This window comes from Lissotriton helveticus, chromosome 5_1 (assembly GCF_964261635.1).
Source record: "Lissotriton helveticus chromosome 5_1, aLisHel1.1, whole genome shotgun sequence".
NCBI lineage: Eukaryota > Metazoa > Chordata > Amphibia > Caudata > Salamandridae > Lissotriton > Lissotriton helveticus.
The window spans coordinates 883,483,614-883,500,078 of record NC_136065.1 but is presented as its reverse complement, the minus strand read 5'-3'; the positions used below and the strand labels follow the sequence as shown (position 1 = coordinate 883,500,078).

Sequence of the window (16,465 nt, the reverse complement as noted above, 5' to 3'; positions counted from 1 at the left end):
GTGCAGAAAGAAGCCACAGAGGTGCAGAAAGAGGCAAGAACATTGGAAACTGTAGTAATAGCAACAGAGGTGCAGAACTAGGCAAAAGAGGTGCAGAAAGAGAAGATGGGGGCAGAAAGATGCAAGTGGGGTGCAGAAATAAACAAGAGAGGTGCAGAAAGAAGCAAGAGAAGTGCAGAAAGAAGAAACAGAGGTGCAGAATGATGCTAGAGGGGTGCAGAAAGAGGCAAGAGAGGTGAAGAAAGAAGGAACAGGGTGTGCATAAAGAGGCAAGAGGGGTACAGAAATAGGCAAAAGAGGTGCAGAAAGAAGCAAGAGAAATGCAAAAAGAAGCAACAGTAGTACAGAAAGAGGCACAATGGCTGCTGAGAAAAGCAATAGAGGTGCAGAAAGTGGTAAGAAAAGTGCAGAAGAAGCAACAGAGGTGCAGAAAGAGACAACAGAAGTGGAGAAATAGGCAAGAGAGGTGCACAAAGAGACATGAGCGGTGCACAAAGAGACAAGAGGTGTGCAGAAAGAGGGAAGACGAGTGCAGAAAGAGGCAACAGGTGTGCAGATAGAAGCAAAAGTGGTGCAGGAAGGAGCCAGAGGAGTGCAGATAGAGGCAAGAGAAGTGCACAAAGAAGCAACAGAGGTGCAGATGTAGGCAGAAAGAGGCAAGAAAGTTGCACGAACAGGCAAACAAGGTACAGAAAAATAGAGCAGGTGTGGCGACAGAGGCAAGAGAGCTGCAGAAAGAGAGATGCAGAAAGATGCTATAGGGGTGTGCAATCTTTCACAAGAGGTGCTGAAAGAAGCAAGAGGAGTGCAGAAATAACCAACAGAGGTGCAGAAAGAGACAAGAGAGGTTCAGAACAAGGCAAAAGAGGTGCAGAAAGAGGGAAGAGAGGGGCAGAAAGATGCATGAGGGGTACAGAAAGAAGCAAGAGAGGTGCGGAAAGAAGCAAGAAAAGTGTAGAAAGAAGCAACAGAGGTGTAAAAAGAGGCAAGAAGGGTGTAGGAAGAGGCAAGAGAAGTACAGAAAGAACCAACATAGGTGCAGCAAGAGGAAATAGAAGTGCATAGAGAGGCAGGAGACGTACAGAAAGAAGTGAAGTGCGTAAAGAAGCAAGAGAAGCGCAGAATGAAGCAAGAGAAGTGCTGAAAGAGACAAGAGAACTGCAGAAAGAACAACAGAGATGCAGACAGAGGAAAGAGGGGTGCTGAAAGTGGCAAGAGAAGTTCAGAAATAAGCAACAGATGTGCAGAAAGAGGCAAGTGAACTGTATAAAGAGGCAACAGAGGTGCAGGAAGAGGCAAAAGAGGTACAAAAAGATAGAAATGGGTGCAGAAAGACATAAGAGGGGTGCAGAAATAAGCAAGAGAGGTGCAGAAAGAAGGAAAAGAAGTGCAGAAAGAAGCAACAGAGGTGCAGAATGAGTCAAGAGAAGGACAGAAAGAGGCAAGAGAGGTGCAGAAAGAGGGAACAGGGGTGCAGAAAGAGGCGAAAGAGGTGCTGAAAGAGTGAAGAGGGGTGCATAAAGAGGCAAGAGGTGTGCAGAAAGAAGCAACAGATGTGCAGAAAGAGACAACAGAAGCGCAGAAAAAGGCAAGAGAGGTGCACGAAGAGACAAGAGAGGTGCACAAAGAGACAAGAGATGTGCACAAAGAGGGAAGACAAGTGCAGAAAGAGGCAACACGGGTGCAGTAAGAGGCAAGAGAAATACAGAAAGAGGCAAGGTTCTGAAAGAGAGAAGCGGGTACAGAAAGAGGGAAGAGGGGTGCATAAAGAGGCAGGGGGTATAGAAAGAAGCAACAGGGGTGCAAAAAGAAGCAAGAGGGGTACAGGCAGAGGCAAGATAAGTCCACAAAGAAGCAACATAATTGTAGAAGGAGGCAAGAGAATTGCAGAAAAAGAGGGAAGAAAGTTGCACAAACAGGCAAACAAGGTGCAGAAAGATGGAGCAGGGTGGAGACAGAGGCAAGAGAGCTACAGAAAGAGGGAAGAGGGTGCATAAAGAGGCAAGAGGTGTGCAGAAAGAAGCAACAGATGTGCAGAAAGAGACAACAGAAGCGCAGAAAAAGGCAAGAGAGGTGCACGAAGAGACAAGAGAGGTGCACAAAGAGACAAGAGATGTGCGGGAAGACAAGTGCAGAAAGAGGCAACACGGTGCAGAAAGAGGCAAGAGAAATACAGAAAGAGGCAAGGTTCTGAAAGAGAGAAGCTGGTACAGAAAGAGGGAAGAGGGGTGCATAAAGAGGCACGGGGTATAGAAAGAAGCAACAGGGGTGCAAAAAGAAGCAAGAGGGGTACAGGCAGAGGCAAGATAAGTCCACAAAGAAGCAACAGAATTGTAGAAGGAGGCAAGAGAATTGCAGAAAATGAGGGAAGAAAGTTGCACAAACAGGCAAACAAGGTGCAGAAAGATGGAGCAGGGTGGATACAGAGGCAAGAGAGCTGCAGAAAGAGGGAAGCGGGTGCAGAAAGAGGCAATAGGGGTGCAGAATTTTGCAGAAGAGGTGCTCAAAGAAGCAAGAGGTGTGCAGAAAGAACCAATGGAGGTGCAGAAAGAAGCAAGAGGAGTGCAGAAAAAAGCAAGCAAATTCCAGAAAGATGTAACAGAGGTACAGAAAGAGGCAAGAGAGGCGTACAAAGAGGGAAGAGGGGTGCAGAATGAGGCAAGAGGTATGCAGAAAGAAGCAAGAGAGGTGTAGAAAGAAGCAAGAGAAATATAGAAAGAAGCAACAGAGGTACAGAAAGAGGCAAGAGGGGTGCAGAAAGAGGCAAGAGAAGTGCCGAAAGAATCAACAGAGGTGCAGAAAGAGGCAAGAAAAGTACAGAAGGAGGCACAAGAGGTACAGAAACAGGCAAGAGAAGTGCAGAAAGAGGGGACGGGGTGCAGAAAGAGGCAAGAGACCTGCAGAAAGAGGGAAGAGGGGTACAGAAAGAAGCAAGATGGATGCTGAAAGAGGCAACAGAGGTGCAGAAAGAAGCAAGAGAAGTGATGAAACAGACAAGAGAGTTGCAGAAAGAAACAAGGAAGGTGCAGAAAAAAAGAAGAAAAGTGCAGAAAGAGGCAAATGTAATGCAGAAAGAGGCAAGAGAGGTGCAAAAAGAGACAAGAGAGGTGCAGAAAGAGACAAGAGAGCTGCATAAAGAGGGAAGAGAAGTGCAGAAAGAAGTAACAGAGCTGCAGGAAGAGGCAAGAGAACTGCAAAAAGAGGCAAGAGAGGTACAGAAAAAGGCAAGAGAGCTGCAGAAAGAGGGAAGAGACATGCATAAAGACGGAAGAGGGGTAGAGAAAGAGGCAAGGAGGGTGCAGAAAGAAGCAACAGAGGTGTAGCAAGAGGCGTACAGAAAGAGGGAGAGGTGTGCAGAAATAGGCAAGTGGGTAACCCATGGGCAGGGTGCAGTGCAAGTAAAAGGCGGGACATATACTAAGGTGTGTGTTATGTTCTGGCAATAAAAAACACTCCATTTTCTTTTTCACTGCTGAAAGACCATCCTGCCTATCGGACAGAATGGGGGAGGCTGGGTGTTGTGTTTGTTAGCCTAGTTTCCTATAAGTTTAAAACGTAGAGGTGAAGTTTAGTATGTATGAACTCATAGTGTCATAACACATCCTTCTGTGAAAGTGGTTTTGTCACTGTGTGTTCAGAAACCACAGTTTTAGAAAGTGGCTGAGTTTTGTGCTTTAAGCATTTCTGTGTGTCTCTACTAAATGTGGATTGACTGTCTGGATCTGAGAGGTGAGAGGAGCTGCGAGCGGTCTTGACCCAGGGAGGGATTTAGCTGGCACCAGGCTGCCCTGCATCTGGAGAGTAGGGGGAGGAGAATCCCGGGAGGTGAAAAGGCCTGGGCTGGTGCTATAAACCAATTGACCCAACTCCTGCTCAGCGATTAAGGATCCAAACCCCCAGTATCAAAGGGAGAAAGATGATACTGGGAGGGAGACACCAATAACTGATTTAGGGAGGGTTCTGGGACATCTGAGCACAAAGAACTTCAAAGACATGAAGGGGTAGAACTAAGAGAACTGAAGACCCTAGAATTAGGTGTAGTTTTGAATGGTCAATCAATCAATCAATCAAGGCATTTATATAGCGCACTACTCACCCAGAGGGTCTCAAGGCGCTAGGGGAGGGGGTCTGCTACTGCTCGAACAGCCAGGTCTTGAGTTGCTTCCTGAAGGCGAGGTGGTCCTGGGTCAGGCGGAGGTGGGTCGGGAGGGAGTTCCATGTTTTGGCGGCGAGGTAGGAGAAGGACCGTCCCCCTGTGGTGGCTCTTCGGATGCGGGGGACGGCGGCGAGGGCGTGGCCGGTCGATCGAAGCTGGCGTTTGGGGGCGTAGAAGTTGAGGCGGCTGTTGAGGTATCCTGGGCCTTGGTTGTGTAGGGCTTTGTGTGCGTGGGTGAGGAGACGGAAGGTGATTCTCTTGTTGACCGGGAGCCAGTGCAGGTCTCTCAGGTGTCCGGAGATGTGGCTGCGACGGGGGATGTCCAGGATGAGTCGTGCTGAGGCGTTCTGGATCCGCTGGAGTCTCTTCTGGAGTTTGGCGGTGGTTCCGGCGTAGAGGGAGTTGCCGTAGTCCAGACGGCTGGTGACGAGGGCCTGGGTGACCGTCTTCCTGGTCTCGGTGGGGATCCACCGGAAGATCTTACGTAGCATGCGCAGGATGTTGAAGCACGACGAGGAGACGGCGTTGACTTGTCTGGTCATGGAGAGGGAGGAGTCTAGGATGAAGCCCAGGTTGCGTGCGTGGTCTGTTGGTTTGGGTGCGTTGCCTAGGGCGGGGGGCCACCAGGAGTCGTCCCAGGCGGAGGGTGAGGATCCCAGGATGAGGACTTCTGTTTTGTCCGAGTTCAGTTTCAGGCGGCTGTTCTTCATCCATTCGGCTACCTCTTTCATCCCTTCGTGAAGGTTGGCTCTGGCGGTGGCAAGGTCGTTGGTGAGGGAGAGGATCAGCTGGGTGTCGTCGGCGTAGGAGATGATGTTGAGGTTGTGCTGGCGTGCGATGTCTGCGAGGGGGCTCATGTAGATGTTGAAGAGGGTTGGACTGAGCGAGGAGCCCTGAGGAACGCCGCAGATGACTTCGGTGGCTTCAGATCTGAACGGGGGAGGCAGACTCTCTGTGTCCTTCCGGCGAGGAAGGAGATGATCCACTCCAGTGCCTTCTCCTGGATTCCGACGTTGCTGAGTCGCTGTACTAGTGTACGGTGGCAGACAGTGTCGAAGGCCGCGGAGAGGTCTAGGAGGATGAGGGCTGCTGTTTCTCCGTTGTCAAGCAGGGCTCGGATGTCATCGGTGGCTGCGATCAGGGCGGTCTCGGTGCTGTGGTTGGCCCGGAAGCCAGACTGCGAGAGGTCGAGGGATCCGTTCGTCTCGAGGAAGGTGGCCAGCTGCTTGTTGACGGTCTTCTCGATGACTTTTGCAGGGAACGGGAGCAGCGAGATGGGGCGGTAGTTCTTGAGGTCGGTGGGGTCGGCTGATGGCTTCTTTAGTAGAGCGCTGAGTTCGGCGTGCTTCCAGCTTTCCGGGAAGGTAGCGGTGTTGAAGGAGGTGTTGATGATGTCCCGCAGGTGGGGTGCGATGACATCGTCGGCCTTGTTGAAGATGTGGTGAGGGCAAGGGTCGGTCAGAGATCCGGAGTGAATGGTGAAATGGATTGGTTGAGTCTGCAAAGGTTTTGACCTCTTTCGTGGTCAAGAAGAACCTCTGCCAAGGAAGAAGTTGCTGAATAGACTGCTGGATAGGACTGACCCTTACTTCGTGATCTGGGGCTGGCCTGCAGTTTGTAGCTTTTACTAGGGAAGAGACTGAAGGGACATTGCAGTGGGTGGTGTGTGTCCCTTCTTGAACAGGACTGTTCTTTGTGCTGTGTCCTGAACCCCAAGGGCCTGAGGTGAGCTGGCTCCCTGTTTACAAACACAGGAACAGAAAAGTTTCCGGAGAAGTCCAAAGCAACATGGTGTGCGCCTGCTTTTGCAGCTTGAGACCCTCAGAAGTCGTGCCTTGTGATCGTGGGCATACCGGAGTAAACTGAGTCTCGGACGCGCAGGGTGCGTGTCGTGGTGCACGCCAAGGTGTTGGGGAGGAGCACCTGGTCGTTGTGTGCACGGGGAGAAGAGAGGAGACACAGACATGCAGGGTGCGTGTTGTGGCGCTAGCCAAGGCATCGGTGAGGAGTGCCTGGTCGTTGCGTGCACCGGAAGAAAAGAGGAGACTCAGACACCCGGGGTGCGTGTTGTGGTGCAAGATCTTTTGACTGGGGTGAATGTGTGACATTAATCCACATTCTGTCCATCACTGTTGTGTTTGCAATTACCGCTCTAAGTGTACTGGGGATGCTCAGACGTGAGTTCCAGGCACTCCACACCACTGGAGTCAAGCTAGCCGGGCTGATGAGAGGTGTTACCTCGAAACCGGGCCGGTCCTCGGATGCTTGTTTCCGTTCTGGGAAGGACATGGCTTTTGTAGTTCGGACTGGACTGTTCCCATGGGGCACAGGGTCAGCGCTGATTTGCATATCGCCATTGTCTAACCCAGGGTGGTGTGGAGTGGAAAAACGATGGATTTGGGCCCAGATCTTTTGACTGGGGTGAATGTGTGACATTGATCCACATTCTGTCCATCACTGTTGTGTTTGCAAGTGGTGCAAGCCAAGGCACTGGTGAAGAGCGCCTGGTCGTTGTGTGCTCCAAGCAATGAAGTGAGTCTTGGACACGCAGGGTGTATGTCACAGTGCAAGCCAAGGCGTAGGTGAGGAGCGCCTGGTCGTTGTGTGCTCCAAGCGAAGAAGAGAGTCTCGGACGTGCAGGGTGCGTGTCGTGGTGCAGCCAAGGTGTTGGGGAAGAGCACCTGGCCATCATGTGCACCGGGAGAAGAGGTGAGACTTGGATGTGAAGGGTGCATGACGAGGTGCAAGCCGAGGCTTTGTTGAAGAGTGCCTGGTCATCGTGTTCACCAGAGAAGAGAGAAAAGTCGAGTCTCTGATGCGCAGAGTGCATGTCGAGGTGCAACCAGAGGTGCTGGTGTAAGAAGTGCCTGGGTAGCATGTGCACGGAAATCGAAGTAAGTCAACACAGTGCTGAGTGTGGGTCGCGGCTTCCACTGAGACGCACGGAAGGAGGGCCAGGTCATTGGGCCCTTGGAGTGAAACAATAGCGGCCCGGACCAGCAGCCCGTGGAGGAGCTGAGCCGCCGGCCTGAGCTCGCCGTGCCCATTCACAGAGTTCTGTATCAAGGCCCAAGTTGCTGAAGGAAGAGAGGAAAGTGGGGTTGCGCCTCCCCCAGATAACCTGGATCACCACCTGGGGTGGTATGCAGGCCCGCAGGGACACTCTCTTGGCCTCTCGCTTCTGTCAGCTGAGCCAGCCTGTTGCTTTGGCTCAGATTGAGGCCCGTGCTGGCCCAAGGTGGTGCAATACTGGAGCCGGAGTGGGAAGCGCTACTTTTGTGTCATCATTGATCCAGGTTGGGGGCTTTATTTCTTCCTTGCACAGGGCATGCTGATAGTGATACGCATTGCATTATTCCTTCTATTGCAAAGTACAGGACTGTCGTGCTACGTATGGCACTGTTACTCTATTGCACAGTACAGGAGTATATCGTTAAGCATTGCAGTATTTCTTTTGCAACGTGTGTGATTCTAGCAATACGACCTGCATAACATTGTGGAAACGGTTAGAAGTAAGCTTAACTGTTGGTAAGAAGTGGAGGCTGGGATAAGAACCTACCAGTCCACCGGAAGGAATACTACTCACTATTATATGTTGGTTTTGTATTGTGTGGTCATATCGTATATCTTCTTATATAAAGATTATACCCGTTTTGTAAAAACTCTTGTGGAGTCTATTTATGGTGACATCATTGGGTTGCTGTGAGTGTGGTTGCACATACTGTACACTTGTACCTTGGAGATAAGCCTGGCTGCTCATGCCAAGCTACTTAGGGGGTGAGCAGGGCTATCTCAGACAGTGTCCTTACTTAGCCTAACATTGAAATGAGGGGTTCAGAACTCGCACCTGTCAACAGCGGTGTGGGACAGGGACTCCCGTCTCCAGCATTTGGTGGCAGCGCTGAGGGATAAGGACCCCCACTTCCAACACTTACAATTAATCTAAATTGAACTAATTTAAATTGCCAGTGCTTAGTATCAAATTGAAGCATTGATCCAGCCTTGGTTCCATTGGAGAATTAGATGATTATCAGTACCTCTCTTGGACCCCTCTGCAGTAGCGGCTGCATAGATTGGGGGTGGAGGGGTGGATGGGGGGTAGGTAAAGATAGAAAGAAAAAAGAAAACGTACCTCTTTGCGCCGCCACGTCATCCCTCGTCGTCGTCCCTCCCTCCAGTTGGAAGAGGAAGCAGCAGGCTCCCCTGGCATTGCGCATTGTGATTGGTCTGAGCGCCGTGGTTCGGTGCTCAGATGGGGAATGGGGGCCTGGGCATGTTCTCCATGCAGGCTGTAATGCCGACTGCATGGAGTACATGCAGAGCCAGTCAAATATTCATGTGCACTTTACAGAGTGTCACCACTCCTTCCCCTGCTCTAAAAGCATAGTGTCCCGCCCCCCAAACACGCAGGAACAAATAAAATGATAATAACGTCCAGTTATTATTATTTTATTTTCCCTTCCTTTTCACTGCTAAAGGCAGTGGGGTGATGCTCCTCCACCTCAGCGGCGGAGCTACACTGCCCCTCTGGTATACCTAGAACAGGGCCAGCTTTAGCCCTGCTGGTGCTCAGTGCAGAAATCCTTTTTGGCGCCCCCTCCCCCCATGAACTCCTCCTTGAATTCCCTCCCAACCATTCAGGCAAAAGTGCCTCTCATCTCGCTGGTAAATTGTGGCTTTACTATTTCACTTAGCTATCCACATAAAATACTGATATGTTCTTTGCAGCAGACATATTGACTCTCTGTTCTAATTAATGGTGAGTCAAAAGTGCCACCAGGCAAAGCTCCACTCTCTCTCTCTAGCATGAACAATAATCACACACAAGGAACTCTGCAGGAGGTGCTTTTAAATCATACCTTATTGCTCAACATAGCACCCCACCTGAGGTAAGTGGCCCCCCTTCCAGTTCAGCACCCAGTGTGGCTGCACCAGTCGCACTGCCCTGACCCTGACCTGTGACACTTCGGATTTATATGACGCACAAGTGCATAAAATGAATCGAGTTAACAACTGTATTCTTTGCTTGCAGGAAACAAACAAAAAAGATCCAGGAGCAGATGAAGGAGACCCGAATTGGGAAAAACTACTGCTTGCATGCCTCGAGTGTGCTAGCAAAAGCTGATGTGATGGCACAAAGCAGGGTCCAACTACAAAAGGTGAGTGTTGTATGCCCTGAAAAGCAACCGTGCACAAATACAGAGGGTACAAAAAAATCCGTAAAAACTGTTTCTTTTATATTCCTATTGTGATATTTTTCTTCAAAAACATGTGCTTATTTATTTTTGTAGCGCATTACTCAAAAGTACAAACGTTCTTGAAGACAAAGGGCCCGATTCACAAAGGTAAAGTGAGATGAAAGTCTAACTTTACGACTTTTGGTATTTACAAAGGGCATTTACTACTTATAAATTCCTTTTGTGAATACTGAAATTGGTAAAGTTCGACTTTCGGTATTCACAAAGGGCCCTTATGAGTGGTAAATGCCCCTTGTGAATAACGAAAGTCGTAAAGTTAGACTTTTTCCATCTTTATCTTTGTGAAGAAGGCCCAACTTGCATGTACTTTTTCAACATGATACACCAACGGCCATGAAACTGTGCCCCAAAAGACTCAAACTGTACTAACAGTGAAGGATAATAGCAAACACTGGGCAGTAATATGAACAATCGCAATGTTGCCTGAATGTAGGGAGATGGATGGACAGATAAAACAAGAGGTAGGCTGGGAAAATTCAGTAGATATAAAAATAAACTGGAAACTCTGTGAAAAAGAGTCAAACAAATGAAGATGGGTAGATAGATAGATAGATAGATAGATAGATAGATAGATAGATAGATAGATAGATAGATAGATAGATAGATAGATAGATAGATAGATAGATAAACTAACATTCATAGATAGAAGATAGAGAGACAAATAGACAGACGGATGGAGGGACAGACAGAAAATCTAGAGCAGACACCTACCAAAGAGCAACATTAGGATAAAAGCTCAGAAAACAAAATAGATGAAATAGTATTGTAGAGAACAGATGGCCATCTTTTGCCTTTACTGTCTGATGTATGATCATGATTCACCTGTGGCACTTGTAGCATTCCTAAAATGGTAACCTATAATTTCCTTGTGCCTCTAACTTCCTTACAGTCCACCAGCATGAGTTTTTGCACTTCCTCCGTGAAGGCCCATACTCCGAGTGGGGATGGGAATTCAGATGCCTGTAAGTCTATGCAAAAATTTGAATCTGAATTGTGTAGTGAACACAACAGTCCTGAAATTACACCTTACAAATTTTAGCAGGTCGAACCTGCAAAAATATAATGGAGAAAATGAGAAGAAAGACTAAGATACACCTGGAAATTGGTGAGGAATGCATCTGTTTTCTGCATGTAATTGCTCATTTTCCCTTTGGCAAACCAGTTATAAGAGGTATTTATTTCAGCTAGTAAATTTGTTAACCCCGTTGACAGGGATTCACTGGGTGCGGAAATACCTCTGAGTTTCACCAAACTACGAAACAAAGCCTAAGTAGAACCATAGCGGAAGTGAAGACTCTGATTTGACTGCAGAAGATAAATAGGTGATGTGGAGGATTGTGGGGGATTATTTTCCCCCCAACTCCTACTTCCACCTGCAAGAGCAAAAAAGCAGTCGCTTCAGCTTCACTTTCTTTGTTGTTTCTGCGAAGGTGGAAATCAAGCTACATTGAGAGTACCTTGTGTTATTTCAGCTTGATATGCCAATCTTTAGGAGATAGTGCAGGGAGAATGAATTCCTGTGTTTGACAGCATAAAATATTGGTGGATAGAGCAGAACACAGCTGGGGTTTTCTGTCATATTCTATGAACACTCTCTTAGAAGACGAAGGTTCAAGCTCAGAAAGGACAGGCTCCTCTAAAGGGCAGACTTTTAGATATTTAGTCTAGCGACTCCTTTGTCTCTTTCGTGCTATTACAAGGCAAAGACATTAGTTAATAACCTTGTCTACACATAGGCTCCCATTTCTTCATACGGGAGTGATGATGAGGCAATTTACCATGCTTGTTATGCGATTTGACCATCCCTTGTTAAACAGATAACATGCAGCTCATGATATGAATCACTCTGTATGAGTTCTGAGGGAAAATGACATTGTGGGCCTAGTGTACAACGCCTGTGTACCAAACTTTTTTTTTATCTCAGCATTATTTTACAATACAAGCTACTATTCCATGGTATCACTTTCATTTCTTAAATTCACATCAGCTGCTTTCACGGGACAGTATCTGACCAATGATTTGTGACTATAATTGTGGTCTCAAACCATCCATAAAGTCCTTGCCTAATTGGAAAGGAGAGAGGGATGCTCTTTCCAAGCCTTCTTTCCTTGGTGATTTCAGTATGGGTCACAAAGTGTACATTTGCTTTTTTGACTCATAATGCCACATCGTGAACTTGGTGTTCCTCCCCCATCGCAATAGACATGTGCCACCATTTTGTCATTTATGGAACTCTTGTAACTGAAATGAATGAATGAGTCTGAGGATAGCACACAATATATCAGTACTGGGCTGCCATTTGATGGTAATATATTACTTTTAATCAGGGGTTATCCTTTAATCAAATTCTTACTCAAATGTTTACCTTCTTCTATAGTCATCACAATTAGAATGCACTGGAACCATAAATTCATAAGTTTATTGACAGATCGAAAATATGTGTTTCACCACCAAAACATAAAACAAGCTGCAAATATACATCATTAAAACCAATCACAGTTAATCAAAATAAATAAATAACATACAATAATTTCAACATTGCATGAATACAAACACAAAAAGATTCCTAAAAGACCTAGACAAGTGGACAAAATTCACTCAATAGCTTTAAAGCCTAGATAACCGACAGTGACTAATAAGCCTGGCTGAAGTGAGTTATTTGGATACAGCCACCCCAGTCACAGTCGAAGAATCACTTTTACAGATCCTGAAGGCAGATATTTGGATAATTCGACCCAAAGTCGACATAGGGGAACAATCCACCTAGCTCTGGGTTTGGCATATTTTGGACAAAAAAACAATAAATGTTGCTCAGTTTTGTAAAAAGCCTACATAATTGACACTGAGTGGACCCAGACTTTGCAAAGTCCCAGGATGAAGTGTAAGCAGCAATTGGGAGAGTCCCATCCCTTAACTGCCAGAACAAAGAATGAGCATGCACAGGATGGATGTAATTTAGAAATTCCGCTGCACTAGGCATGTATTTGTGCAGTAAACATCTAGCAAAGTTCCCTGCATGGCTAGACAATTTTGTTTAATAGCAGCAGTTTGCTCCCAATATTTAGATTTATCCACTGCACCCGCTTCGGCCAGGATAGATCATGGGTCTTCTCAGACATCAGCTAGGTCTAACTCATATCAAGTTTTTTTTAACATAGGTCAGCTCCTTGATCATCCTGGAACATTGTAGTTTAATCATATCAATGATGCCCTCTCTATAGGGGCTAAGGGGCATATCAGCAAGGGCTTTATCTCCGCTTTTACGGCTTTAAAAGACAAAAAACGGAGATAAAACTATCGCCCTATCAACAACAGGGTGCTAACATGCAAAATTGCATGTTAGCACCCTTTTTCACTACGCCTCCCTTTGCATTTCTAATGAGATGCAAAGTGGCCGTTCCTTGCCAAAATAACTGGAGAAATGTCGCTAACCGACATTTCTCCAATTATCAATGGGCACACTAACAAGCATAGCAATAAGAAAAGTAGCACTAACCACTGTTATCGCTACTTTCCTTACGCCTGATTTTAGTTTGACTTAGCCATGATATCCAATGTAAGGTGGATATCATGGTTAAGTATGCCGTTCCCTATCAGCAACGTAGCACCAAACGTTGTGCGATTATCTCTGGAATCCCAGCGATAATTGCACATTTGGCAACAAACTCTGTTGTTTTTATCGCTCTGGAGATAAGCGTCGCTGGTAGAGCGCTATCTCCGCGATAAAAACAAGCGATACCCGGCGATAATTATCCTAGCACTAAGTGTGCTTAGCGATAATTATCGCCGGGTGTTGATGATATGCCCCGTAGTTCTTCAGTGGCCAAAATACGCACCCAGTACGGCAACCAGCTCAGACACAGGGTTAAGAATAAGATCAAGGTCCAATGTTAAAGGTCCCAGAGGTGTCCCCCGTCCTAGACCAGTAGCGGCTCTAATATTGTGAATTTCACCAGTATCCAAAATACCCGTATGGCAAGATTCCCATAATTCAGCATCATGTAGTGCCACACCCTTTGCTTGGGTCTTGTAGATCTCCATTGCAGGAAGAGTCAGGAACCATGAGGCCTTTTTTATCAAACCTGAGGATTGCCTCTACTCTATGATTTAACAGATGTGAGCTTTTGAGGATCTGCTGGGTCCAAGAGCCAGAATCCGCCAGATGGATCCCCAAATAGTCAAAGTCCATGACTTTTCCAGTACTTCTGTTCCCAGGTTTACAGTGCTCATCACCCTTTTCTTCCTGAATGAATCATCTGCTTTGTTAATTTCAAGAATGTGCTGTGAACAAAACAGATTCAATTTGTTAACGAGATTTTGGAGATCCACCCGCGTTTTAGCCAATAAAAGGGTATCATAGGCAAAGAAATGAGCTGTAACTTTCTGTCCTGCAAGAGTGGGGGAGTCACTAACACAATTAGTCAAAAACGTGATATAATTGTTGATATAAAGGAGGATGATAGTAGGAGCCAAAACACAGCCTGATGCACATCTTTGTCAACAAAATGTGGCTGGGTTAGTTCTCCTTTCGTGCCACATCGAACACTAGCACAATTCTGCTTTTGGAGGTGCATGATAATGACGGGCATATTACAGGGGATTCCCCATATCAGAAAGGACCTCCTATAATGTCTTCCTAGGTACCAGGTTGAAAGCAGCAAGAAGATTAATAAATGTTACAAAATGTTCTCCCCCTCCAATGTCTAAAGCCTTCCACTTAACCAAAAGGAAGTGGAAGACCTGGTCAGTCTAACTGGTCTGAGATCTAAATTCTGCCTGGAGATCAGACAGGATATGGTTTTCATTGATCTAATCCAAAAGTCTCTCAATGACTTGTTAGCAGAAAAACCTTTGCAGGTTTTCCAAAAGGCTACTTGGGCAGTAGTAAGTTTGGGTGCTAGGGCTTCCCTTTTTGAAGACGGGGACAATCTCTGCCATTTCCAAGTAGTGGGCAACACTGTCCCTTCTTCAATTGCTTTAGTGATAGTATTAATGTAGAGGATCCATTTTCAGGGTCCGATTTTAAAAAGTCAGCTGGGATCTTGTGTAGTCCAGGAGCTTTCCCTCACTTAATCGATGCTACAGCATGAGCAGTGTTCACTAAGGTAGAAACAAAGGGAGTAGGAGGCAATGTCAGTACAGTAGCTCCCTTGGTACGGGGGACACCAAGTCAGATTCACACGGGCAGGATTAAAGATTCTCAGAATGGGTGACTGTTAAAAAATGGGGGCTCTAGTTAGAAGTGGTTTGCACCATGTCCAAGTAGGGACTGTCACTCTGGTCAGGGTAAGGGAGTCATACAGTTATGATAACCCTTGCTCACTCCCTTGGTAGCTTGCACAAGCAGTCAGCATTATGTCAGAGACAATGTGTAAAGCATTTGTACATATACAGTAATACAGTGAAAACACTACAAAAGGAGTACACACCAGTTTAGAAAAATAGCCAATATTCCTCTGAATAAAAAAAGACCAAAATGACAAAATTCCAACATACACAAGTAAAAATATCACTTTTCAAAGGTGAAATACGTTAAAACTATAGAAATTAATGGATGCATTTCTTTAAGCACAAAGTACCTTGGATGCATCATCAAAATTCGAAGATGAAACAGGTGCAGGGGAGGTAAGGCATCGGAAAAGCAAAGTGATGTGTCGGTTCCTTACTGCCAGGGGAGGTGATGCATCAGTTCCTTACTTCTGCGCAGGGGAGGTGATGCGTTATTTCCTTACTGGAAGGAGATGTATTAAACTGATCTCCAGGCATGGGGCCTTGGTTCCTTACTGGGGTGCAACATCAATGAAGAAATTGGTGCCCAGGGACGATGCGTCGAAATCCAGACGGGCTGCGCTGATTCCACAATGATGTAGCAGGCACTGTGTCAGAGTTGGAGCAGTGTGTCATAGACTTCAGTGATGCGGTGCTTGAAAATCAGGCTGCAGAGGTTGTTCTGACATGCTGCGATGGAAAGCTGGGGCCTGTGGTGAAAGCTGTGGTCGATGCACCAATCTGAAACCATGCTCTGGTGCTGGCAGCAGTAATGCATCGAAGTTTGTAGTGATGTGTCGGTAAAAACAGATGCTGGGAGTCGATGCAAAGATTTTCTGCTTCAGTTCTTCAGACTCTTCACCAAAAAATGTACTTTTAAATTGTAAGTTCAGTGACTTCAAACTTCAAATCTCTATTAGTTCTCAACGGGAAATGACACCTAAAAGATAATTCAAGGCAATACCCATGTTACCCTATGGGAGAGATAGTGAAAAAATAAATTAGCAGCAGTTCACTATTAGGACATTTAAAACACACCAGTACTTGTCCTGCCTTTTAAATACACAACACCCTGCCAATGGGGCTGTCTTGGGCCTACCTTAAGGGAACTTACTAGAAGTAAAAGGAAAGGTTCGGGCCTGGCAAGTGGGGGCACTGGCCCAGGTCGAAATGGCATTTCCAAACTGCACATACAGGCACTGCAGTGGCAGGTCTGAGACATGTTTGCAGGGTTACTCATGTGGGTGGCACTATCAGTGCTGCAGACCCACTAGTAGCATTTGGTTTACAGGCCTCGGGCACACCTGGTGCACTCTACTAGGGACTTACTATTAAATCAAATATGCCAATCATGAATAAACCAATCACCAATGCAATTTACACATGGAACACTTGCACTTTGGCACTGGTCAGTAGTGGTACAGTGCAAGAGTCCTAAAACCATCATAAACTAAATGCTGTACACAGTCAAAGATTAGGAGGTCAGAAGCAAAAGAAAGAGGGAACATCACGCCCCAAATGCCAAGTCTGACAGTGACCCACTCACAGGGAAAAATGGGCATCTCAGCTAACTTCCATAAATACCCATCACTTAGGCTTATTAATCGCCAACATTTATTTAGGTCGTTATTAGAAGAGGCATCTAAAACGTCAGACCATTTATTACACTTGCTTGCTGCTTTGGCTTGCCTTACTTCGAGCTGCTATAGTGTTCTTCATGCCTTTATCTGCTGGCTAACTCCTGCCTTGATTGCTCTAAGGAGATTTCTCTTAGCCTTTCTGC

The 16,465-nt window shown here is 46.5% G+C and overlaps 1 protein-coding gene across 2 annotated transcripts in view; it reads left to right on the top strand.

Moving 5' to 3' along the window:
• NRG3 (neuregulin 3) overlaps positions 1-16,465 on the top strand; it is a 1,733,439-nt gene that overhangs the window by 1,587,804 nt on the left and 129,170 nt on the right. For both annotated transcript variants that reach the window (XM_078641127.1, XM_078641126.1), the window contains one exon: positions 9,189-9,315. In XM_078641127.1, coding sequence (XP_078497253.1) covers positions 9,189-9,315 — 127 coding nt within the window. The remainder of the gene's footprint in view (positions 1-9,188; positions 9,316-16,465) is intronic.